At 38.8% G+C, this 24819-nt stretch overlaps 1 protein-coding gene across 2 annotated transcripts in view; it reads left to right on the top strand.

Moving 5' to 3' along the window:
• PPP6R2 (protein phosphatase 6 regulatory subunit 2) overlaps positions 1-24819 on the top strand; it is a 107201-nt gene that overhangs the window by 24551 nt on the left and 57831 nt on the right. For both annotated transcript variants that reach the window (XM_068941634.1, XM_068941557.1), the window contains exons 2-3: positions 4353-4485; positions 19285-19530. In XM_068941634.1, the coding sequence (XP_068797735.1) occupies positions 19304-19530 (227 nt within the window). In that variant the 5' untranslated portion in view covers positions 4353-4485; positions 19285-19303. The remainder of the gene's footprint in view (positions 1-4352; positions 4486-19284; positions 19531-24819) is intronic.

The following is a 24819-nucleotide window of genomic DNA, read 5'->3' as shown; positions in this document are numbered from 1 at the left end:
TTGTAATGGTTTGAGTATGTAACTATGAATCAGCAAACTCTTGAATTCCTTTAGATTTTGCTCACACTAAGACTTTGAGCAAGTTACTTGGGCATTTTGCCAACATACTTTCCATGAAGTGAAAGTATCTCCCTGTTTCTGCCTTGTTTTTTCTATTTGAGAAGTTTGGCTCATGTATTACTACTTAGAAACTGGAAATCATTAAGTACAGATAAATATTAGATTTATCAGCTTCTGATTCTCTGTATAACTTCATTAGTTGTTTGCATGGCTAGGATCCGTTTTTCAGGGATACACGCTTACAAAATAGGTATTGAAGACAAAGTAATAACACCACATGGTGGCATAAAATGCTCGGTTTGCCAGGGAGGTAACCTGTAAATTAAGTGTTGTCGTAATGATGTTTGTCACTTAGAGGCTTTTTGCAATGGTACCATGGCTTTTGTATGACAAAATTTGAAAGCAGATTCTGTGTCTTGTTTGTAAATTAGGATGCAGAGAAGCATAGGAATTTCTAGAATTCATCAGACTAGAGCTGTTTGTGTCTCGTCTCTGCCAGTGACATGTAGCACATCTGGAAAACTTTTCATTGTGGAATTAAGGAGCTGGACTTAAACAAAAAAAAAAAAAAAACACAGCAACCACTCCCTCCAAGCCCTCAAATTCCCGCCAACCCTCCCTGCCATCAGTTGATCACTGCAACTGAGCATTTAGTTTATTTTAGATTTGTTTATTCTTTCAAAGTGTTTCAGTCTGTCTCTTTAAACTGCTCAAAGTTTTATTATCCATCTAAACTAGAGATCTGTAGATGGCAATGGATTCTGTTGATTAGATTGTCCCTCCAAATACTCAGGTTCCTATTGATTGTTTTTAGGCATGTTGCCTTACTATTGCATGTTTTCCTTGTGCACTGACTTGGGATGTGCATGCTGAAGCTCTGAAGAATAGCAGTAAGTCTAGCACAGTAGCATCTACAAACATTTGCTTTCCAAAAATCAAGAACGTGCTCCCGAGGTAAGGAAGGTGGTCACCTCAAATTTAACTCAATTCAATGCTATATTTTATTTTATTTTTTCCTAGAAATTGAAGAGTTGTATCTTACTGTTGGATTACGGTTGCTCTCCTAACCTATAATTAGTCATTAATGTGAAGTGATGTGGTTTTTCCGAAGGTGAAAGTTCCTGTTACCTTAATAAGGCTTGTGGTTGCTCTGCATTCCCTAAAAGTCACACATGCTTAACTATTTCACTTGTGAAACCTAGAAATGCTTCTGTCTCCATAAAGATGATGGATGTTTTGGGTGTTTTTTTCTTCCCCAGAACTGCTATTAGTTATATATGCACCTTACTGTTTTATCTGTACTGTAGTGAGTCATCGCATAGTCTATTTGGAGTATGTTTTAGAAATTTATATCATAAATTAGATTGCATTTGCTCTAAGATCCATGAATACCTGGACTGTATTTGACCAACTGGCTTTATTCTCTCTATCCTATTACAGTAAACAACCAAAGATGTTAGTTGTTATTTTGAGGTAGGCGATTGTTCTGTTCGACTGAGACATTTTGTATTTGATGACATAGAAACCTGTGCATATTTTGACCTCGAAAACTGAACTTCTTTCCAGGTATACTCTCCCGAATTTGTGAACATGTAGTGGAGCTGATTAACATGCAGTGAGTTTAGCAAGAAATTTAAAATCACCAGGAGAAAAGGTATAAACTGTCCTTTATGTACTTTCTCTACGCTATCTCATACTTTTTTCAAATTGGTGCTCAGATTAAAAAGATATAGTACGTATCTCAAAAGAGAACGAGGCAGAAAGGTAAGCAGTGTAAGTGCTGAGAATGCAAGAAAGTAATTAACCAGACGATCCAAATCTGTTTTGCCATTGTACTGAAATTCAGTAGATCCTATTGTCCTACAATTCTTATCTGGAAATCCTTTCAGTAACTATTTTGATTAAAATTTATTGAAGAAATTTAAGAAAATCTGAGACAGAATCACAGAATGGTTGAGGTTGGAAGGGACCTCTGGAGATCAGCTAGTCTAAACCTCCCCCCCCCCCCCCCTCGGCTCAAGCAGGGTCACTTAGAGCATGTTGCCCATGACTGTCTGGACAGCTTTTGAAAATCTACAAGGATGAAGACTCCACTACCTCTCTGGGCAACCTGTGCCAGTGCACAGATAAAGAAGTTTCTTTTGTTGTTCAGACAGAACTTCCTGTGCTTCAGTTTAGGCCCGTTGCCTCTTGCCCTGTCACTGGGCACCACGCAGAAGAGTCTGGCCCCGTCCTCTTGACACCTTCCCTTCCGATATTTATACACGTTGGTCAGATCCCTCCTGAGCCTTCTCTTCTCCAGGCTGAAGTGTGCTGGTTCCCTCAGCCCTTTCCTCCTAGGAGAGATGCTCCAGGCCCTTCATCATCTCAGTAGCCCTCCGCTGGGCTCTCTCCAGTAGCGCCATGTCTCTCTTGTCCTGGGGAGCCCAGAACTGGACCCAGCACTCCACGTGAGGCCTCCCCAGGGCTGAGGAGAGGGGCAGGATCACCTCCCTCGACCTGCTGGCAACGCTCTTCCTAATACAGCCCAGGATGGCTTTGGCCTTCTTGGCCACAAGGGCACATTGCTGGCTCGCGGTCCACTTGTTGTCCACCTGGACTCCCAGGTCCCTCTCTGCAGAGCTGCTCTCCAGCAGGTCAGCCTCCAGCCTGTCCTGGTGCCTGACGTTATTCCTTCCTAGGGGCAGGAGCCTGCACTTTTACCTGTATACATCATACTTGTTAGCTGTTCTACTGGTTTCATGTAGGTTATGTACATTTATAAACATATACCTGGCTTTTGGGCTCAGTGAGCAACACAATTGCTCATTGTGTTTAAAAAAAAAAAAAAAAAGCATGTGCCCAAATCCTAACAGAATTGGGACTGAAAAAATAAGAAATTTTCATGTAGAGTCATGTTGTGGAATAGGGTTTATTTTGACCACAGGCACCACAAAAAAATGAGTGATGTAGAATTTCCATAATACTTCTACATAGTAATTACACTCTGTCAAACTTGCATTACAGGGATTATTTGGAGCTTTTCTCACCTTTTGATTTGAAGTAGAAATACACCAAATATCGACAACTACAAATTAATTTCCAAACCAGAGTTTGACTTTTAAGGGGATCTGTAGGAGGAAAAAGCTTTGCTTTTTCCCATGTTCTGCCTCAAAAGTTTTTTTTTTTTTTTTCAAAATATCTGATCTATATGATGACTTTTTTGAAAAATATTTTCAGAGCATCGTTTGAATTGCTGGGCTTCAAGATGAGACCTTAAGGCTGTACTGTTTTTGGTTCAGGTTTTCATTAATAATATTTAGAAGACATTGCAGGACAACTTATGGGAATACAAAAGGCATCAAATTTACACACCTTAAATGTACATAGTTAAATATACATAGTTAAATTTTGTATGCTCTGTTAATTGATAATGACTTGAGTTTTGGGTGATTATTATATCTCTGGTGAAGCAATTACTGATAGGTAAATGAAAAAATATAGTGCTCTTTCTACTACTGTGCTGTGTTACATTATCCTGCCTTCTCTGTATTCTGACATTATGCTTTGCAAGATTTTTTAGATGTGTAATAACGTGAGTATACATTTTGGTGGGGGAGAGGGAGATAGTATGGAAACACTATTATTCAGTGTAGGGACAGAGTGTTGTTTTTCGTTTGGTCATAAACCGTGTACAAAAGGAGGATCTGGAGTAGAAGAGAGGTGTTATTAGAACTCAACTCCACAATTGCAAGCGCGGATTTTAAGCAAGCGAAGCGAAGTTTAATTCTGTTAGATGTTTCTCCTGTGTGAATCCTCTTTGAAAGCACTGTAAATCTATTTCTGGACTTGTATCTTGCTGCCTCCTTAAAGTGATGGGACCCCAGATTGAATGTGAAATACACGTATTGTTGTTGCAATTACTCTTGGAACAAGTGAAAATGACCTTTAGGTTTCCTTGACAACTTAGAACTGTCTTTTAAAGTGATGTCAAGAAAACAAACGTGTTCTTGAACGCAGTACAAATTTCACAGTTGAGTCTGAGGGCTATGAAGTGGAGGGGCTATTAACCCATATGCTGCCACAATTTGAAATAAAGGTTCATGTTTGTCCGGTACTACAGTATGGCTGGGGTAATTAAAAGGAGTATATCTGATCTGCTAGTGGTGATGGCTTTGCGAAGAATGTTAGTCACCTGCTTTCTTGCTCAAACCTTTCTTTGAGCTGAAGGTTATGTGCAAGTTTGTTTAGGAAAAAAAACTTTGACTCTCAGTTACCTCTGGTTAATAGTAATTTTTTTTTTTTCCCTCCAGGATAGGAAGCTTGAGAGAGAATTCACACTGGATGAAAACAATTTTCTGAAGCTGGATATATTCCAGGAACTGTAACCCAAATGTTTCTCTGTCCGTGGAGAAGATTTCACTTTTGAAGTAACTTCTACTGAAGGTATGCACGTCTAACTTTCCCTTTTAAGCTCAGTAGTCACATCATGCTTTGTATTGCCATCTAATGGGTTTAGGTGTTTGCTAGTGCACTTGTTCTTGATATCGGATACATACAGGTATTTGAGAGAGAAGTGTAATATTGCTGGGAGGGTCCTATCAATGAGATTAAGACCTAGTTACCTACAGCTGAGAAGCTCAGTTCCTCTGCTGTCCCTGGGTCTGGAGTCTAGCCATGGTATGTTAATCAGGTTACTCTCTCCAATTTAATGTACACAGTTGATGGGAAGAAGATGGAACTTAGATTTTTTTTCTTCTGGTGGCCGACTATTGTCTTGGGAACCGTTTGTGCCTGTTTCAAGAAGTAACAACACGGAAGTGACACGGAATGAGTTTTGTCATTGATGCGGGGAAAGTGAATAAGCACTGATTTCTCGCTATTTTTTATAACATGAGGAATTGGAAGCATGCAACAAAACTATCAGGCAAGCAATTTAAAGCAAACATCTTTTGTCTGGCCAATATTCTGATGTTGTGAGTTTTGTGTAAGAGCTGTGAAACCTTTCCCAGACTTGATTTCATTTTGTTGCTTGTGGGAAAGCTACAGTTACCACCAGTAAAAGCAGTGGAACTGACTGACTCTCACTTTCCTCCTGGTAATTCAATTGGACAAGCTTTCTTAATGCTTCAAAGGCAAGAGATTTCTCAAACAGGAAGGCCTTCTGGAGTGAATAGGGTACAAATGAGGCCAGTTTCCTCTAGAAATTTACTCAACCTGCTGAACCGTTTTGTTGCAGAAAATTGTGCGTTGTGTGGATGAGCTGTATATAGAGGTGCTACTGCTGCCATAACTGATTATTGTTCTGTTGCGTGTAAAATCTGATGGTTTGAAACTGATGAAAATTGTTCTGGAAGCCATTTAGGAACTGGATCGTGTGGATGGTACCAAGAGACTTGCAGTTATCTATGCCAGTGAAACCTATAGAAATGGAAAATAATAGTCAGCAATAGCAATGTAGCTTAGTCTAACAGATTAGTCATTCTTAAGATCCAGCCAGCTCAGTACTCTCCAGTAACTCTAGCAGGAGCTAGTATACTTAGGGGAAAGTTCAGAACAATATAAATACAGAGGTGGCCCTCCTATTTTCTGACAATCATCATGTTACTGTTTTTTGAGTCAGCAGTTGCTGTAAAGTTTGACGACCCTTTCTCCCGTTCTCTTTCCTATGAACTGGTCTAAGCTAAGTTTTGGGCTTAACTGAGCTTTTTGGCTTCCATAACTTTCTGTGATGGTAAGTTCCACAGGGTCTTTTCTTCCCATCCGGAATGTAATTAGTACTTCCTTTTGCCTGTTTTTAAATTGCCTGCTTGATAAACTTATTAAATGCTCCATTCTTGCGTTCATAGGAAGCTTAATAATTTGCTCTTCACCTCCTTAACATTCGTGCTCTTTTTTAATACCTTTTATTTTTCTGAGCTGAAGTTGTTTTATGTAGTATATCTACCGTAGGAAGCTGTACTTGTTCTAGTTCTGCTCAGTCTCTTTTGAGAGGGGCTCATCCGACCAGCTGCACTTGCTCTAGCTCTACCCTGTTGTCTCTTTTGAGAGAAGCTAACCAGACCAGCACTCAAGATGCGGATGCATGAATAGTGACAAAATGGTGCAACGCCTTCTGTTTACTTGTCTATTCTTTTTTTGTAATAACTTTTGATGTTACTTTACCTCTTTGGCTGCTGCTCTATATTGAGATCCTTGAATGGAGGTGCCAAGGTCTTTTCCAAATGGTTGTTTAAAAAAAAAAAGATCTGTTTTGTTTGTATGTTAAAACATCATGTTCCTTCAAAAGGATTGCTATCCATCACAGAGGCAGGCTGCTTGTTTGCTTTGTCTTGGCTGTGGCACGCAGGCTGGGCAAAACCCTCCGGAAGGAGAGGAGATGGCTCCTTCCTGGGAGCGACTGAGCGTGCTGGGGGGAAGCTCCCAGGGTGGGGGACGGGCAGGCAGAAGCGCGACTGTGTGAAAGTTCAGCAAGAAAAACTTACAGCGCAGTAGAGCGTGGGAGACAACGGAGATGAGCAAGGGGTAGATGAACAGCCTGGCTTCCGAACTGATGGAGAGCAAGAGACTTCCTGAGGACCCACAGGAGACTGCAGATGTTGACTGAACCTAGAAAGCTCCCAAGTTAGACTGACCCGAGTCTAGAGGAAAGGACCCGCCAGCCAGAACGTAACAGAGAGGAAGATTGTTTATCCCCTGCTTGTGTCCCTTTTCAGAAAGGAAAATTCACTTGATGTGAGGCAGTTGCTGCTCAGACATTGTCTGTTGGTAGTGTTTGTAAGCGCTGGCAGTGTGGTTTTTTTGGGGGGGGAGGGGAGTACCCACTATAAAGAAAAGATTTGGGCGTCTCTGACTGAAACTACTGGATGGCCATAGGTCTCCAATCAGAGTGATGTTAAGGAACTAGGAGGTCATTGTTCAGTGGTGGCCTTTCATCCATGCTTAGTACTTCACATTTTTCAATACTGAATGAAATCTGTCATTTTATTGTCCAGCTGCTTATTAACATTAAATCATTCTGCAGCTGTTCATGTCAGCTTTGGTTAGGTTTAAGCTAAGTATTTTTGTATCACTAGTAAATGCTGCTACCTTGCTATGCATCTTTCTTCAGAGATTGCTTATGAATATTTTGAACAGCACAAGTTATTTTGGGAACTTATTGCTACCTTTTTCTATGTATGCTGCTTTTTTTTTTAAATTTCTTACACTTTAACCAGTTTGCAATTCATAAGAAACTGAGCTTTTCTTTAAAGTTGTTTGGGGAAGCACCTGCAAAATATTTTTGTGGAAATTTGAACTATCAATATTATTGTTCTTGTGCATACATCTGAGTCCTTCAAAAATTCAGGTTTGAAGCCTAATTTTGTCCAATAAAAGGTCCTAATACTTTATTATACACAGTGTATCTGTATGTTTTTGTTGTTGTGTTAGTTTGCTTAAGTCAGTTTTAGATTTCAAGTTGACCAGGTTAAATGAAGTGTTGCTTTATTCCCTGGAATTAGTTGTTCAGCAACTGCATTTTAGACCTTTAGAGCTCTTGGGTGAAGACCATCTTGTCCCAGTGATTTGTTATCGTCTGACTTACTGACATGTTCTAAAATTGTGTATTGATAATTAAATTTGATAGAGACTTTTTTCCCCTACTTAAAGGAAACTCTGTACTAAGGCTTCCTCATCTCCTCTGTAATGAGCATAAGTCGTCATAAATTGAGCAAAAAAAGGGGCAAATAAAAAAAAGCATAAAATAACCTTAAATTCATGTCTGGAATCCATGTCTTGTAAGGCTAAAGACAATGACTAAAATAGTTGGGAACGGAGGAAAAATCTTCAGCAACGACATAACTTCTTTAGTTACACTTGTCCTTAATATTTCCATTACAGAAATGATGCTATGGGAAAGTCAGAAGTATTCAATACTTTCTTTTTAGAAGGAAGTAGGATAATGTATGTGTCTCAGCATCCCCATGTGCTTCCACTTAGTTACTAAGTGGAAAATGTTAAATGCTTTATCAGGAGTAGGCTTAAATACAAAAAAAAAAAAAAAAAAAACCCAACAGTAAATCCTGGTAATTTCCCCCTAGTTTCCAGGAGGAGTTGCCTGTGGTGAATTCTGTCCCTCTGATGTTCCTTTTTACTGATCTTGGAGTACTGAGAGCACTGAACAAATGGACAAATAATGCAAATACAGAATTTGGATAAGGCACATTCACCCCAAGTTTTATGGGAAATAGGAGATAAGTATACTTTCGACAGCCAAAGAAACGTTAATAGAAATGTTGCAGGATTTTGTAGGTTTTGTGATACCTAGAAATGCTACTTTTCACTGGTGAATTTTACCCACCTTTCAATTTTGCAGACTTCTCCTGACTTTTTTCCTAGGAAAAGTAGAGGTCTTTCTACCAAACCTAAGGGATCTCAGCTTTATAAAAGCTCCCTCCCCAGCCCCAGCACAGTTGTTAACTAAAACCCGGGGCACAAAGTGAAAATCGCTGATAAATAAGATGAAGTGAGACAAAAGGCATAAAAATGTAGTTATTAAAGGCCTCAGAAATGAGCAAGGAGTTTTTTGACATTCTACTTTTGTGAAGAATGACTTTGGAGCAAACGTAATAAGAAATACCTTTTTAAAATTCACAATTATGTCCAGCTTCTGTGCTGTCTGTCAGGGACTGCTTTGTGTGTTTCCTTAACTCTTGGTGGAAGCCTTTGCATCCCTTCTAAATACTTGAAATGTATCTATATTTATCTCCTGGAGTGTATTCTCGGCAAGTAGCAAGTTTCATTGCCATGACAGTTTCATTCTCCATGTATGAAATTAAGAAACACTTTATAAAGCAGTCAAAGTTTTTAAAAATAGCAGACTATGGTTATTGAATTACTAATTCTTTTTGCCTTTTATTTCTGAATTAGAGTATATAGTAAGATAAGCAGTTTTAAAGGGCTTTGAAATATCTGCCTGAAAAAGCAAAATCTAAAGCAAAATCATCTATGTAAACTAGTAAACTGAGGTAGTAAGACCTGAGATGTGACAGGCATCAAGAGAAAGGTACTCTTTGTAGATACGTGCTTAGGCCTGATTTGGATTATAATTTGAATGTAACAGTACTTTAGTGCAATTGTACACATATCTAACACATGCAATGCACTTAATTCATTTGCAGTTATAAAATGGAAAGGTTGTGGTATTAACTTTTTCAGAAAAATGTAGCAAATATTTTGTCTTCCTGTTGCTACACTGAATTACATAGGTAACTGCCTTCTCTGAGTTGTGGATGTTTATTTCTTGCACTCAAAATACAGGGAGGTAGAAGAAACATAGGGTTGACTTGAATGCGCTGAAGGGAGAAAACTGCTATGACAAAGCTGTGTCCCACCACAGTTGCACAGGTGAGCGCTGTTATAAACTAGACTTGAAGATAAGCTTATATAGTTTCAAAGCCAGCACCTGAAAAATAAAGTCGCCACAACTAATCTGTTTACCATTTTAAAACTATTAAAAAAGAAACAGCTGTCCAGTTTTTGTTCTTTCCTATCTGCTTAGTAGCCTGGTTTTTAAATACCCCCTAGAGCAAGGATAGTCTTCCCTTAATGTCTGGAAAGAACCTACCTTCCTTAAAAGCAGTTCATTCTTGTAAATGTATAAAATCAATCTCCTGTACAAAATGTTCCTAACGTGGCATGTTTCTTGCTGTGAATCATAAGAGAGTTCACTTTTTTAAATAGCGTCATATGACAGGTCTTCTGTTTGTGGCAGCCTTCAGTGAAGTGACATTTGTTCCATCAACTTGAAGAATATTAAGTTTTCAAAAAGTCTTAGTTTTGGAACACTGAGGAAGGGCAGAAGAAAACTAACAAATCAACGGACTAAATTATGAACTTTATTTTGACACCAAGGGCGGGTTGTCATATATAGGCTGCATAGCATGCTAAAAATTGTATACAAGGTGTTTCTCTCTACTACTTGCCTTGCAATCTGTAATTTAACCCCTAACCAATACAAGATGGTTAAATCCTCTTCTCTTACTCTGTAGCTGTCTTTCAATAAAAGTTTTCTAGAACTGTGTGGTATCAGTAATTTTGCATACTTATGGTATTAAAGATGCAGAGGGTGGGGGGGGAATGCTCTTTATGCCTACAGATTGAAAATATACTTAGATTATTTTGGGTGTAAGTCAAAATATGATTGTAAGTAAACTGGTAAGCTTGTTGCCCAAATAAAATTACCTAGGACTGGTTATGAAGTGTGCCAGTGTGACTGAATTAACTCCTTAAAAATAAGCAACTCAGATCTTTAATTTTGCACAACTATGAGAAGCTTGAATGAAAAGCTATGTTAACAGCACTGATCCTGTTTGTGATGTAATTTGGAGGCCTTCTGAAGGTGTTAAGGTCAGTTTCAGTAATTGCTTTGCAGCTGATTGAAGCGCCTGAAAGAGACTTGCGGCCTTAGTTTTCCAAACTTGGTTATGAACAGCATATCTAACTGATTCTGGGGTAGAGTTATGTGATAGCTGTCATCTCCTTCCACATTGCAGTCTGATCTGTGCTTCCACAGAATTCTTTTAATCACCATAACAAATGACCAGTCCTTATAAAAACCCAGCTGGGATTTCAAGCTTTCAGCACGATCTAGGTTACTGCTGAGAAAGATCTTTAGCTTCTGCCTTTGCAGGTTATAAGGGGAGTGTGTTGTCACTTGTTGCCTTTTCCACTGCTGAAGAAAACCTGCAGATTGAACAAGTGTCATCCTAACCGTTATAATGAGTACATTTCACTTCCCCCCCCCCCCCCTAAATATAAGAGCTAGAGACATCTTTAGAAGAAAAATATCAGGCGTTATCTTGAGCAGCAAGAATGAGAACTGTGATTCTAACATGTTTATACTCATATTCTGATGTCGCTTTTTTTTTTTTCTCCTTGTCTGGGGAAGGAAAGTGAAACTTGAGAAGCTGTGTTACTTGGATTATTTTGAGTATCTGTACATTTTCTGTAAGCAGTTCATTGGTACTTCAAACAAACCTCTTGAGAGTAATGTTTCTTCTTACTGCCTTCCAACGTGACTTAAAATATTCAGCTTGTATCTCTTGGCTTTTCTGGGTTCTGTGGAAAGTGTAGCCCAATGATTGTTCAAGATTAGAAGCCCAAGTCATCGTCACTTAAAGACAACGGTCAAATAGTCCAGCATTTACAGACAAAGAGCAAGAGAAGTAAGATAATAGTTGGTGTCGGTGTTTCAATTCTTGTTCTTGATGAAGTGATTGTTTTGTTTCCTATCTGTTCTGGCAACTGTTACTTCTTGCAGGAAGGTGTATGGGAACTTGGTGATAACCACGAAATCCTAGGAAAAGAGGACAGGAGAATTCATACATCTGTATAGTCATCCTGTTTTACTTTTCTGATCAGAAATATCAATAATAAAGCCTGTTAGAATCTGATAGAGATGTGCAGCAAACCTTCCCTGGAGTGAGGACCTAATCAAAGGATAGTAAATCGAGTATCCTTTTAGTAGACTTGAATACTTCTTAGTTGTTTTATATATGGATAGTTAAAGCTATACCTGAGATGATACCAGATCAACAAGGGGAAAGGCCAAGGGGCAAAGTAGTGAGAAAGTTCCCTCTCTTTAGAGGAGGGAGATGTTCATCAGCCTTTCTATAGATGTATGTGTTAAACTAAGTGCACCTGGCTAAGTTTGACTTTCAAAACTCTTGAGTACCCCAACTCACTAAAAAGTTCTGTAGAAGCATGGAGAAAAGCTCAAGTTCCTGCTGGTGGATGGACGGCTAGTTGTGCATATCTCCTTCATAAGGTTCCCTTCTCTTTGCTACCATGTGAGTATAGGTAGTTTGCATACGGCAGCTTGTTGCGTGTTGAACATGGTCACAGTATTTTTCCTGTTGGTGCATTTCTGGGGGTTCCAGGAGGCTATCGAGGCCCTGCTATTACAAGGGCTGTGACCTCCTCCACAAGAATGAATGAATGAATGCATGCCCAAAGCACTTTACGCTAAAAGGACATAAAGATCAAACTGAGTTCTGTAAGAACATTCAGTAATTCAACAAGAGGAAACTATGCTGGCCACAGAATTATTCAGCACAGACAAGCTCTTCCTCCTTCTGTGACCAGCAGATAGTGGCCTAGCCTTTGAGGAAGAGGCACAGGTTCCAGAGGGGGCCACTTCTCTTTTTACCCTCATTCAGTTACAACTGTGCACCGTGAGGTTTGATAGTGACCGAGTTATTTGTGGTGAACAGAGTATATTTCATTTCCTAAGCTCTTATTTACTGACTTCCCTGCACGTCTGTTTAATATGACCATTTCCAAAACCAGCTTTTGCAGTAGAAAGTAAAACACGCCCCTCAACTTCAGAGAACCCTCCCATTCATGCTCAATGAAAGGGTCTGAAAGAGCCACGGTATTGTTAGATCATTCGGAAACTGCTTTAACCACCCCCACCAAAAACTGAAACTAGAAAACACAACTCTGATGCTTAATAGCAGCAAGCATTTGAAGTTGATAGTTAGTTAGCATCCAGCCTCTTTGGGCTGTTTTGTCCTGGAAATGTGCAATTCTTTTTCTTTGGCATCAGATGCCAAAGTTACCTCTAATATGAGTTGACTGCCTGATTCTCTTTTATTTGGCCATGACTTGCCATGTATTGCTAGAGAAGGCAGAATACCTTCGTATGCCTGTTTCTGGGCTGCCATCTTCATCTGCCCCTCATTAGGTGCAGTTACTTGGTATTCCTTAACTTTCAGTTAGTGGTTTCCAGTATTTAATGTTTTTGCATTTAGAGCTCCTCAAGTTTAAGTTAATGTTACCTGTTTATGCTGTCTTTAAGATTGTGGTGAAGGTTCATTGTGGTGAAACTTTATAAATTGTGTATCATCAGAACCAATTGTATTTGCAATTTATTAGGTTCGTAATACTCAGGAACTCTCTAGCTGTCTCGGTTTCTCTTTTCGTGTTACTCAGTGGGCGTTCTTTCTTGTCAACAGTTTGGAAGGAGGCGAAGAAGCACTTTTTGAATTAGAAAGAGGATGAATTTATTTACTAATGCCAAAGGAAAAAAAAAGGACTTTCTCTCATTCTGGGTTTCTGGCTCTGCAAGGTCATAACATCATTTAAGTATATGGATTACTGTAGCTTCTATGGTCCTATTGTAGGTCCTGTTAGAGGAACTGCAGTTGGTGTTTAATGCTGCTTAAGTTTTTCACACTAAATCAGGTTCTTTATGCAGCGATCCTATTTCTCATTAGTGCTTCTGTTCAAACTCTCCATACCTTGTCAAGAACAAGTACCTTGCTAGTTATGATAGCTTACTTAAAGTGAAACAATTTTTTAAAAAATTAATTAGCTAATCACTGCAGAACAGGGACAGTTACCTTACTAGATTTACAGCTTTATTTAAGTAATCACGAACATTTTTCTTATTCTGTTACAGGCATATTAGTCTGTCTCCTGACACAAAACAGAACGTTCATCAGGGCATAGATTTCTCATCGTTCCAAACTTTTTTTTCAGGCTCTTTGTCCTGTGTTTTCAAGATGTTTCTGTGTGCTCCAGCAGTTACACTGTAGTAATAGCAGTTACATCACAGCAGTAGGTTATAGAAGAGCATGTGTGCTTCATGCAAAAGTACATGTACTGAAATCAGTGTGTGCATTATGTGCATGCGTATGTGTACATGCGTATATAGTATCCTGCTGCTTCCACAAACTGGGTGGTTGGGATACCTCAAGAACTCTCCTCTTCTGCCTTGTTGGCATCTATATACGGATAGTGGCATGCTGTTGCCACCATTTGCTGTGAACGTCCTGCTATTACATAAGTTGGCGTTTGGATGGAAAGTTCTTCTGGACCGTCCAAGTCTGCAAAGTCTGTAGTTCCACCTGAAGAAATGCCCTAGAGGTAAAAGCTGTTTGTTCAGCCTTTGCCTTGCTTTCTGAGGCACCGCAGTTCAGACATCGCGGACGGCGTTATGACAGGGAGTCACCTCAGCTGCAGCTGACTTGTGGCCTGCCAGGACAATTCATCTGGCTCCCTAGGCATTGGCTCATTTCACTGATCCTTAAGCAGCATATGCCGCTTTTGTCGTGCTATTCCAGTTTCAAATTTGCAGTTGTTATGTGGATTACAAAACCTGGGTTGATTGCTTGGGCACCCGCTTTGGCATAACTGTCATATACCATGAACAGTCATTTCCAAATCTCTGTTGCTGCATTTTATTGAGTAGCCTGAAAGATAACTGTAACTAGAAGAGCTTTTTTTGGAGAGGCGGGGGGTGGGGTGGGCATCTTGTTGCACATGCTTCGGGTAGAGTGATGGGAGAGCGAAGAGAAGAGAGAAAAGAGTTGAGTGCCTTTCCTAAGGACAACCTGTTAGGGCGTTTCCTACAGATTGGGCAGCTTTTCCTATATATGCATAAAAGGTTTTGAAAACCTGTAGAATTGGCAGTTTTGTAATGATTTTGAATGTGAAAAGTAAGATTTACACGTACATTCCATATATATATTTAGATTAACAGTGCCCCCCACCCTTCTTAGTTTGAGGCCTTTTATATCATCTTTTCACTCTGAATTTATAACTAACTACAGTTAGTTATAAATCTCTGAAGAAATGTTTGCAATGAACGCACTACACAGCCAAGTAGCATTACTTTCATAAAACGTCACAAAGCTTGGCGATTCAGATGTCTGACTCAGAAATTCAGTTGTTTATTTTCGGTTGGCTGAATGGACAGATGTGCAGAAGCTCTTGCTTACTCCTATAATGCTATATATATATTTTTAAGTTTCAAGATAGTTTTGATTTAAACAGCTCAAAATAGAATCTACTTCTCTTTCTGCCATGTTTTATGCTAATTTCTGTTGGGAAGCTAGTTCCCAAAAGATTGGGGTGAGACTAATTAATTAATTAATATGGCAATTTGGAAAAAGTTTAGGAAATGGCAATGGTTGGGCCCTATAGGAAATTTTGGTAAGCTGTTTTTTGGACAACTTTTTTCCAGCCTTGTAACTCTGTACTTGGGCCTACCATAAATAAAGCTTATAGGCTGATATTCATGAGTGGCTTTACGATAAACTTCATGCTGCAAGTTTGACTAGAAATGTTTGATACCTGATACGTAAAAGGAACTTTGTAAGTGTGAAGTGCTTTTCTAGCTGTGGTATTTGATGAGGATCTTAGCTCTGTTTCTGGTGGGGTCAGGACCATACTTTTCGCATATGGTATATGTGATCTCTGTCTCAGCATGCTGGAAGTCTAATTTGAAAGCAAAGGCAGTTAGAAATGGGACGTGTAGGAGAATTGAGGGAAGAGAAAGATAGTTATAATGGGGTTGTACTTTATATGGTTTGATAGTTCATAGCTTGAATGTTCTGTTTATTATCTAATCTTGCAGCACTAGTACATTTGAATAGGACAGTATCATGGGCTTTGTCATATCAGCAGTGCTGTGTCACAAAAGACAGGCTTGCAGTGATTTTTCTTCATTTTTTCTAAATCTCTGAGCTGAATAAGGAGATTGAAAAAATTGATTTTGAAATAAAGTAAAGCTCTCTGAAACAGAAGGATTATCTGTGACAAATTTTGAAGCTCTAAGTGCCGCTCTAGAGAGTTTGCTATCAAATATCCAGGGTAACAGAGCTATTCCAAGAAAACAATAGACTTAATTTGATAAGGAAATCGTTTTTTTTTTAAATTCTTAGACACATGCGCGCGCAAAGAATCCTTAAATTGAGAAACTGGGCTACGGTAGGGAATGCATGTCAATAATTTAATTGGTAAAAATTAGTGAGTTTCATTTAATGTTTCATTTAGTAATTACTATAGGTCCTTCAGTTTTCCAAAATCCTGGGGGTTTAGTGTGAAAGTTATACTGAAATGGACCCAGACATTTAAACATATGTAATTAGAAAATTTGGGTACTTAACCTTTTAAATTGCCCTGGTAACGGCAATGATAACTTGAAAGCAGAGCACTTAAACGCTAAGGTTTTCTCCAGTTTGATAAAAAACAGTTTTATCCTTCGAACTAAGCTCAGCCTGAGAACGTGGGTCCGTGTTACTTTTGTGTTAGCGGCAGATGCGGTAAGATGCCCCACAGACGTGTTCCTGCTCCTTTCATTGTGCTAGTTCAGCACCCAGTGGGGCCTCGTTCTGACCTCTTGAAATTGCCTGGTTTAAAAAAAAGCAACTGCCCCTCTCCTTCAGTAGATCTTCATGGGGAAAAAAAGGGTCTGCTTTTGCTTGTTTCTAAAAAGGGAGATTTCACAATTTTATCTCTAGATGTAGTTATGCAAGCAATGGAACTGGCAGAAGATCAGGTGTGGTAACGTTTTGGGTTGCTGGGGGAAAACAAAAAAGAGTGGTTTGAGCAAGTGGTCCTGCTGCTGCTGAAAGAGTAATGTGAGTCAGGTAAAAGCATTGTGATACTGCTGTAGAAAATTACACACTTAAATGTTTTGGGAATGTGGAACATTCATATCTCACAAGCAGTTATTTCCTTTTTTAAGATACATTTTAGCTCAACAGAGTTACTCTACAGAATTTATTTTTATTTTGCTTGAACTATGCTTATCCTCTTTGTCAATGGGAAGTAACAATTATTCCCTTATTTTCTGTAGTGTTAATGACTGTTTCTTGAAACCGTCTTTGGTCTCTGTAGCCTACAGCAGGATGCTGTTGCTTCAGGTCTCATATTTCAGCTGATCTTCTGTGTACCATCAAGAGCCAAGGATGCACTGCCTCCTTGTGCGCTGGCTCTTCTTGCACAGGGCTCCTTTTCTTTCAGAAGCTGTTTTAGACTTGTGTAAATGTTATAGAGCCATGGATTTTGAGTGAGGGTGAGATAATGTCTGAAGAAGAATTTAGTCTGAAGCACTTAATAGGAGCCAGAAATGAAAGGCTGTACACAAATTCTCAGATAATGAAATGACTTAGCTGCTTTTTGAAGTACAGCCATCTGTTGATGAGGAATTAAAGTTACCTTACTTTATGAAGACACTGAAAGTATTACTAGGAAAGAAGGAAGAGGTGGATTGCAACTTCTTGCTCCCTATAGGTAACAGTTAAAGATACAGCAATAAAAAATGAAATAAAGTTCAATAATTTAAATTGTGCCATACTAATCTGAACTCTTTCTTTCCACTACTTTAAACAAAAGAAGTTTAGTAAATCTTGTTTCCTTTTGGACATCAATAAGATACTTGGCATGATTGTCATAACTTAAGGTTATGGAAGGTCATAATTGGTTGAAGAATTGTAGTAGATTAGCCAGTTCCTTAGGTGAGATGTTAAAAGAAGGAATTATAAGAGAAAATATTAAGCTGGATGAAGACCACTGGAAGACTTTCTTAAGACTCAGTCAGGACAGTATCTTGTTTTGATATAATTAATGACTGTTGTAAATGTTGAAGTTTATTGGAGAAATTAACTGAAAAAGCATAATTAGTAGTTAGAATTTATAAAGAGAAGAAACAGGATAACAAAAAGGAAGGAAAGGGCTAGAGGTAGAAATGGGAACAAAATAAGTAATATAAGGTGCAGTTCTCCATGCTTGGTAAAAACGTGTTGATGGGGAATATTCATACCATTTCTGCATGGCTGTAGTGAAACCTTGTCTGATACACAGCGTACAGTTCTGGTCACTCACTGGTGACTACTGCAAAGCGCGGCAGAGGGGATGTAAGAGCAGAGCGGGTCTTGAACGCTGAGAGCGCTCTGTTAGAGCAGGGAAGTCCTGTAAGCACTTCCAAGTAGACTTAGAGGAGACAAAAAATAGAGCTGGGATATGTGGACCTCTGTTTATGAAAGATACCTTGTTGTGGTTTTGTGGGACTAGAATGCAGCTCAAGTGAGTCTTTATTAGTCTGTCATTTTGTAATATATGCAGCGTATCGCTTTTATCACTTTTGCAAAGAACTGTTTGAAAATCTTTTATATTTAGTTGTTTCTGTGTGAAACATCCTGTGAAGGAGAATGATGGTGGGGAGAGTCTGCTTTCAGCAAATACTCATGAAGACTTGAGATCCAAAAAGTGTATGAAAAGTAGACTGTTATTTCAGTTTCTATTTCCAGCTTTGATTTATCGTATCCTTTTGCCACTTCTGTTGTTGGTAAACACCTGTTAGTCCCAATCCCAAGACCTAGTAAAATGTGCAAACCCATCCTAATTTACAAGTGGATATGCGGAGATTGTTAAATACTGTGCCTTTTAGGATGGTCAAGAATAAAATTTGTGCATTATTGCACAGACCAAATTTTTGCTGCCCAGCTGTACATCCTTTAGGGGGATATAAACTATTAGTCTCTAAGCATATTTTTTCACCTGGGTAAGATTAGAATTCAGGATTTTGATCTTCCTGCACACACTGTTGTCCAGGGAACTGCTTTATGAGTTATTGACTGTGTGCGCCGTTTCTCCTGTAGTGGTTAATGATCCTGCTTAAGCCCAGTTCTAGAGTTGCAGATGTTACAGTTGCAAATTATTTTTATATATATGAGTGTAAATATATATATATATATATATAAAATATACTCCTCTGCCCCCCCACCCCCCCCAGAACACCAGTCTTTGCCATTTTCATGATGTCTGTGAGATTAATAGCATATGCTAGTATTCCGAGAGGTTTCATATTTTTAAGCTGTTCAGCAATAGGTTTGCTGACATTATTATCGCTTGCAGTACCCAGTAATGTTTTTTTTTAATGCTATGCAATTATGGTCTATCTTTATTTGTCTCTTGTCTTTATATATAGATTGGAGACCTTTCTTCCCTTTACACAAATCATTGATTGTTGCCGTTTTGGCCCACCAGCAGGGTTCTGAAGAACTATAGTAAGAATACCAAAAAAATCCCCTTTAATGCAAACTTTTTATTGAGGAGTATGGTTTCCCTGTCTGTGAACAGGCTTGACCCTAACCCAGCAAAGTATTTGTATGTGTGAATGTGCTCTTTGATTTCAGTTCTAGTGATTTCAGTTCAAGCTACTTGCAGATGGAGTTAATTCATGTATATATCCTCTTCCTTGTTGGTGTAAGACAGCTGTAGTCTAAGTAGTGCTAGTTTTCTGATGTTAAAAGTTTTGGTTAAAGGAGTTTAACTGATTTTTACATGCTTGCTAGCAATTGTATTATAAGGTATTCTTTTCAGTATACCTACTGTTATGCAATACAAAGGAGGAGGAAATAGCTGAGAAGCCTAGTGAAGACTGAGGATTAACCCCCGTCTTTTGCATTACAGCTAGGTGTGTCCCATCATCATGTTCTGGAAGTTTGATTTGAATACAACATCACATGTGGACAAGCTACTGGATAAAGAGGATGTGACACTTCATGAGCTGATGGATGAAGATGACATCTTACAGGAGTGCAAGGCTCAGAACCGCAAGCTGCTGGACTTCCTTTGCCAGCAGCACTGCATGGAGGAGCTGGTCAACCTCATCACTCATGAGCCCCCTGTGGATATGGATGAGAAGGTCCGCTTCAAGTAGGTATTCGTTTTCTATTCTGTAAGAAGAAAACGGAATGAGAGATCTTGATGTAGGAAACTTTCTGGTGCAAGATGGATGTAATCTTTTAGGTCTTGGAAAAAGGCTTTCAATGAAATACTCTGAAATATTTCACAGTGTTTTGTTATTTGTAGTGAATTTTCAGAAGCTTGTTTCTTAGTTTTTAATGGTTTTGCAATTAGTTGGTCTAAAAAATCGTCTCTTGCTGTTTGTTCAAAACTTTGTAAGCTGTATGATCAGTATCTCAAAGTCCCTTCAGTAGATTATTCTGTTATCAGAATTGCAAGAAATGAAGGAGAGTTGTTTTCTGAGAGTTAGGGATTTCTGAACTTGATTAGTTTTCAATAGTCGAGCCCATAAAAGAAAGTGAGCTGTATAGAGAATAGAAGATGTTATATTTCCAGTGTGCTACATCTGCAAAAACGCCTGATTTACTTTAGTGTTTATCTAGTTAGTGAGAGGGATTATGTAAAGAGCCTCTTTGCTATGATGGTGACCTCTTTAAATGTGTTTAGTTCTCATCTCAAGTTGTGTTTATACATTTTAACTAAGTGTATACTTGAAAAAATGTGCATTTTGGATTTGGAAAATTTGCTTTTCTCTGCTCAGCTTATGTAAAAATTAAAGACTGCTCTATATATAAATAAATGCGTGAAAATGTGTAAGTTTGTCACTGTAGGAATTGACCAGTGTTGCTCATTGCCGTTGTTGCTAGAAATTCACAGAAGAAATGACTGTCAGTGTTGTTGAAGTTTAATGCTAGATGAGACAGTTGATGAAATGTTTTTTGGTGACTATTTCCAGGTAAGTGAATGCCCGGAAATACATTATATAGTAACTTGGACTATTATATTGCTGTAAAAGGTGAATTATGAGAAGGAACCAGGAGTATTATTTTTATATTGTTATCTTTCAAATGCAAGTTTTGTACAGGTACCTTTGAACCAGGGACACGGCAGGCAGCTGTCTTTTGACTTCTTGCAGTTCTTTATCCGTTATTGTTTTCACAGCTAACCTGCTGCAACAAACTCAAACCTAAAATCCCTTACTAAAGAGGAGAGGCAATACTTTCCTTTGGACTAAGGGTCAATGAGCTGAGAGAGTGTTGAATGATATGAGGACTTGTGAGCCTTTGCTACACTCTACGCATATTTTGCAGAAGGAGAGCATGAATGATTTCAGTACATTAAATTCATACATTATCCATACCACTGCAGAGTAGTCTACTTCTTCAGATAATCAGCCTGTATTTTTCAGTCCTGTTCTCTTGAGACTTTCATGGTTGCTGTCACAGGACAATTCATATCTCTAATCCTGTGTGCCACAGGGTAGAAGTGGAAACCTTCTCCTAGTCTACGCAAATAGATTAAGAATAAAGAAGGATTGGGGAGAGGGAGGGAAAGAAACAAAAATCTCTCAAGAAACGGAAGACCTTAATGCAAACCAAGGAGAAGAGGGAAGCTCAGAACGAGAGTGTTTACTCGCAGGCAGCCTTGAATTTCACAGGCATGATTATTTGCCCTTTCAGCAGGTTTTGAAGGTAGGTGTGCAGTTTAGGCAGGGTAAGGTCCCTAAGGGCCAGGTAGGCTCATCAGATATAATCAAAGAGCTATGGTGGTGAGAACAGGCCTGCCTCCAGTGTTGCGGTCCCCTCTGTCAGCAAGATGGAGGAAAATCTTGTGTTGGGAAGACCTTAAGTTGAAAGGAACAATCCCATTTGTGAATCTCTTAATCAGATGATGGCAGTGTATCTTCTGCTTCATCTAAGAGGAGTCCTTAAGGGGCCTCTTAGAAAAGCAGGTATAGGAGTGGAAGATGTGATTATTCGGCATAGAGAGATAAGTGAGTCTTTGATGGCAATCAGAACCACATGTTTGCTGGGACAAATAGAACTGATCTTGTAAAGCATCTTTTTGGGAATGCTCCTAGTACCAAACATGGACCAAACAGAGAAGCATTTTCAAAGCGTGGTGAAACAGTGGAAAGGGGAAAAGGGATTTAAGCTTATTAGAATCTGGGAAGCTTTTGGGATAAATTCAGTTTTAAATGGGAAGAATGGGCTCTGTCTAAATCCAAATGGAATCCAATTTTTGGCTCCTAAAAACAGTTTTTAAACTGTGGCATGGGGGAAAGTCGACAGGTAGGAAGAACTTGCAGCTCAGAATGATGCATTGTCTAGAACTGGAATCATCAGGATGCTTTATTCTTGAGATGTCAGTAGGACAGAAAAGCTTTGGAAAAAGTCCCTTATCAAAGACTCTTGGAAATAAGCTGCCGTGGATTCTGTCAATTAATAACTATTTAAATGGAAGAAATAAAGGCAAGGGAAACTAGTTCAGCTTTCTGGGTTTGCACTAACTCTGAGTCCTGTGCTGTTTGATGTATTTGCATATGAAATAAGAGGGGGGGATGAATTATAAATGTAGAGAGTTTGCAAGAAAAACTTGTTAAGGTTAGCTAAAAGAAATGGTAGAAAGATTACATTATATTGATTGGCCAAGCAATAAAATAGCAAGTAGAGTCAATGGTGATGAAAGGTAGTGACAGATGACCCCATTTGCACATGCACACTGATGGGCTTCGTGATAGTTCTTACATCCCAGGGAAGGCCTTGAAGTCCTTGTGGGCAGTATGCTGACAATATTCAATAAACAGTGAATGGAAGCGTGTGTTCACAATCCAAAGCACGGGGCTGCACGCAAAGCGGTTCAATGCGTGTGCGTAAAATGTTACTATTGTCCTCTAACAGTTTTCTTCATCCTTTATTTGCTATCAGGGCAAGAAGTATTTTCCTTGTTAAGAACTAAATGGAATGGTAAGGAATAAAGCAAGGCTTAAATTGAGAAGGTTTAGGTGGTGGAGCTTCTTCCAAAAAGAAATTCTGTATAATGAGTATAACAAAACCAAAACAGTAAAGACTATTGGAGCGGGGGAAAGGTGAGAATAGGGAGATGCATTTGAAATCACAATGTCTGAAGGGAAGCCTGAACCAAGAATTGAAAGGAGTCAATGGCCGCAGAGCATCCTGCGGCCTTATGCCACATGCATCCAGCCCAGGGAGGAAAGCCGCAAGAAAGCAGTGCCTGCGGGAGAGCTAGGGCAAATGCAGAGGCAGGGCAAGGCGTTCGGACAGCGCCCTGAAGAGAGAGCTGCAGGTCTGCTCACAAAAGAGGTGCAGATACTAAGGACAGCCATGCTGGATCAAATGAAAAGATCTACCTTGCCTAGTCTCCTGTCTCTGACAGTGATCCTAGCAGTTTTGTTTTAAGATGGCACGAACTAAATATACCATGCTTGAGATATGAGCATCCCATGAATCCACGTTGACCCAACATTTTTCATCTCTGTTCCTTTCTTGTACTTTCCAACAATCTGTGTGTGTCCACATCACTCCAAGGACTGAGCTGAAATTTCCAAAGACCTATCTACAATAATTTCTTCCCAGATTGGCAGTCATTAGCTTCGGAAACTTGTCAGATGTACTAAAACATACCTGGCTCTAGAAGGATGGGAGATTAAAGGTGGGGGTAGCAGGCCCCAATTCAGGTTCAGGAGGTGGTGTTATGATTTCTTCTTGATTATCTGTTAACGAAGTTTAGAGCAAAAATCTAGCTAATCTCAGCTAAGGGAGAAAAACACAGTTCATAAACACACTACAATCTGGATTCTGTTGTAGAGTCACAGGTCTTCTTGCAAAGGTGTCAGCAGACATGAGAATTAGTCATTTCCACTGCTCTTTTCTGAGTGATTTCTTTTTTTTTTTTTCCTGAGACTACAGTTAGAAAAAACCTTGCAGTGTATTGAAAGATTGTTCCAGCCTAACTGTACTACAAAAGTTAAAGTACTCCCTTTGCTCTGTAGAAGCAGTTATATTATTGCAAAAGTGTTTTATATTGGTCTTGGAGCTGGCTCATATCTCAGGTTGCAAAAGGTAGTAGGCCTTGCATAATCACTAAGCAGTGGGCAATCTGTTGTTTGTCTCTCTCATGGAATGGCACAATTTTTATATGGGAAGTGAATGCACTGCTTAAAGAATGAGCATGTGTTTGCCACAAAGCTATTCTGTAGGGTTTTTAATAATTATGATAACTAATGTCATTGACTGTTTTCTAAAATGTATAGCACATTGTCTTTTTGTTTTTGAGAGAAAAACAATAGCCAGCTCTACTTGCGGAGAAAAAATGGCTCAAACCGAAAAGGATAGGTTTTATTTTTTTCTCTGGTGTTTCTTAATAACAAATCAAAACTACTTTAGGAAGCAGATGGATAAGAACTGTCACTCAGAGGGACATTTGGTAGTCAGAATTGCTTCTTTGTACTTAGAGTTACTGAACTACTCAGGCACACCCTGTCATAGTCTTTAAACAATTAATGAGGTGAGAGTAAATCATGGCTTAAAAATAAACTCCGGCTGCCTTTTGACTCTAGAATGATCTTTATCACTGAAACTATGAAAATAGTGTTGTAGTTCAGTGCTAGGTCCAATTTCACAGCGCTAATGGGCTACCATTTCTGATTACAGTAGCCTCTGTGTGATGATGAAGTCCTAAGAGAACAGGTCTTTCCTAAGGAATTTTCTTAAGCCTGTTTTATAGATGGACAGTGGCCTGAGCGTTGAATTAAGGCATTAATTTAACAATGAAACACCAAAGTGAGGTTTTAAAAAAGACAAAAATAGCTAGACAGAGGTCAGGGTTGTATCATGCTTTTAAGATGCTTTTTTCGCATCATTTGTTTGATTCATTCATTACATGAATAATGGAGAGACTGAATTAGTGAAACATTTGCAAAACAATGAAGTGTAACTACAGATTACAGTCTGCTTTTAATGTAGAATTCCAGTCTGAAGATGATTAATCTATTAGCAAAACTAACAAGTAGTGATTAGAAGTTACTGTGATTTGTACGTATATGCTTTCATGTTTGAGACTTTGTCTAATTATACACATATTATTAATTATAAACACATTATTACCTTTTCTGATCATGAATGTGACCTGTTTCTAAAAGCACCATATGGAAGAGCAAAAAACAAAGCCAAGAAAAAAAAAAGGATTTCATTAGCTACCAGATTTCATTTCACATTCTGTTTTTAGTGAACAAAAATTTCTAAGTGAGAATATTTTATGGGGAAAAAAAAGTTAATTTTGTAGAAGATTATGGGCATGAGTGAAAGGTTGAAACTCAAAAAGGCTGGCGACGAATTTTTTGCTTGTGCATAGTGTATGGTCATATATGTTAGGAGTCTGGTGTTAGGTCAAATGTTC

The sequence above is a fragment of the Struthio camelus genome, chromosome 1 (assembly GCF_040807025.1).
Source record: "Struthio camelus isolate bStrCam1 chromosome 1, bStrCam1.hap1, whole genome shotgun sequence".
Classification (NCBI taxonomy): Eukaryota; Metazoa; Chordata; class Aves; order Struthioniformes; family Struthionidae; genus Struthio; species Struthio camelus.
The sequence above is the reverse complement of the archived record's forward strand: the minus strand, read 5'-3'. Positions and strand labels throughout refer to the sequence as shown.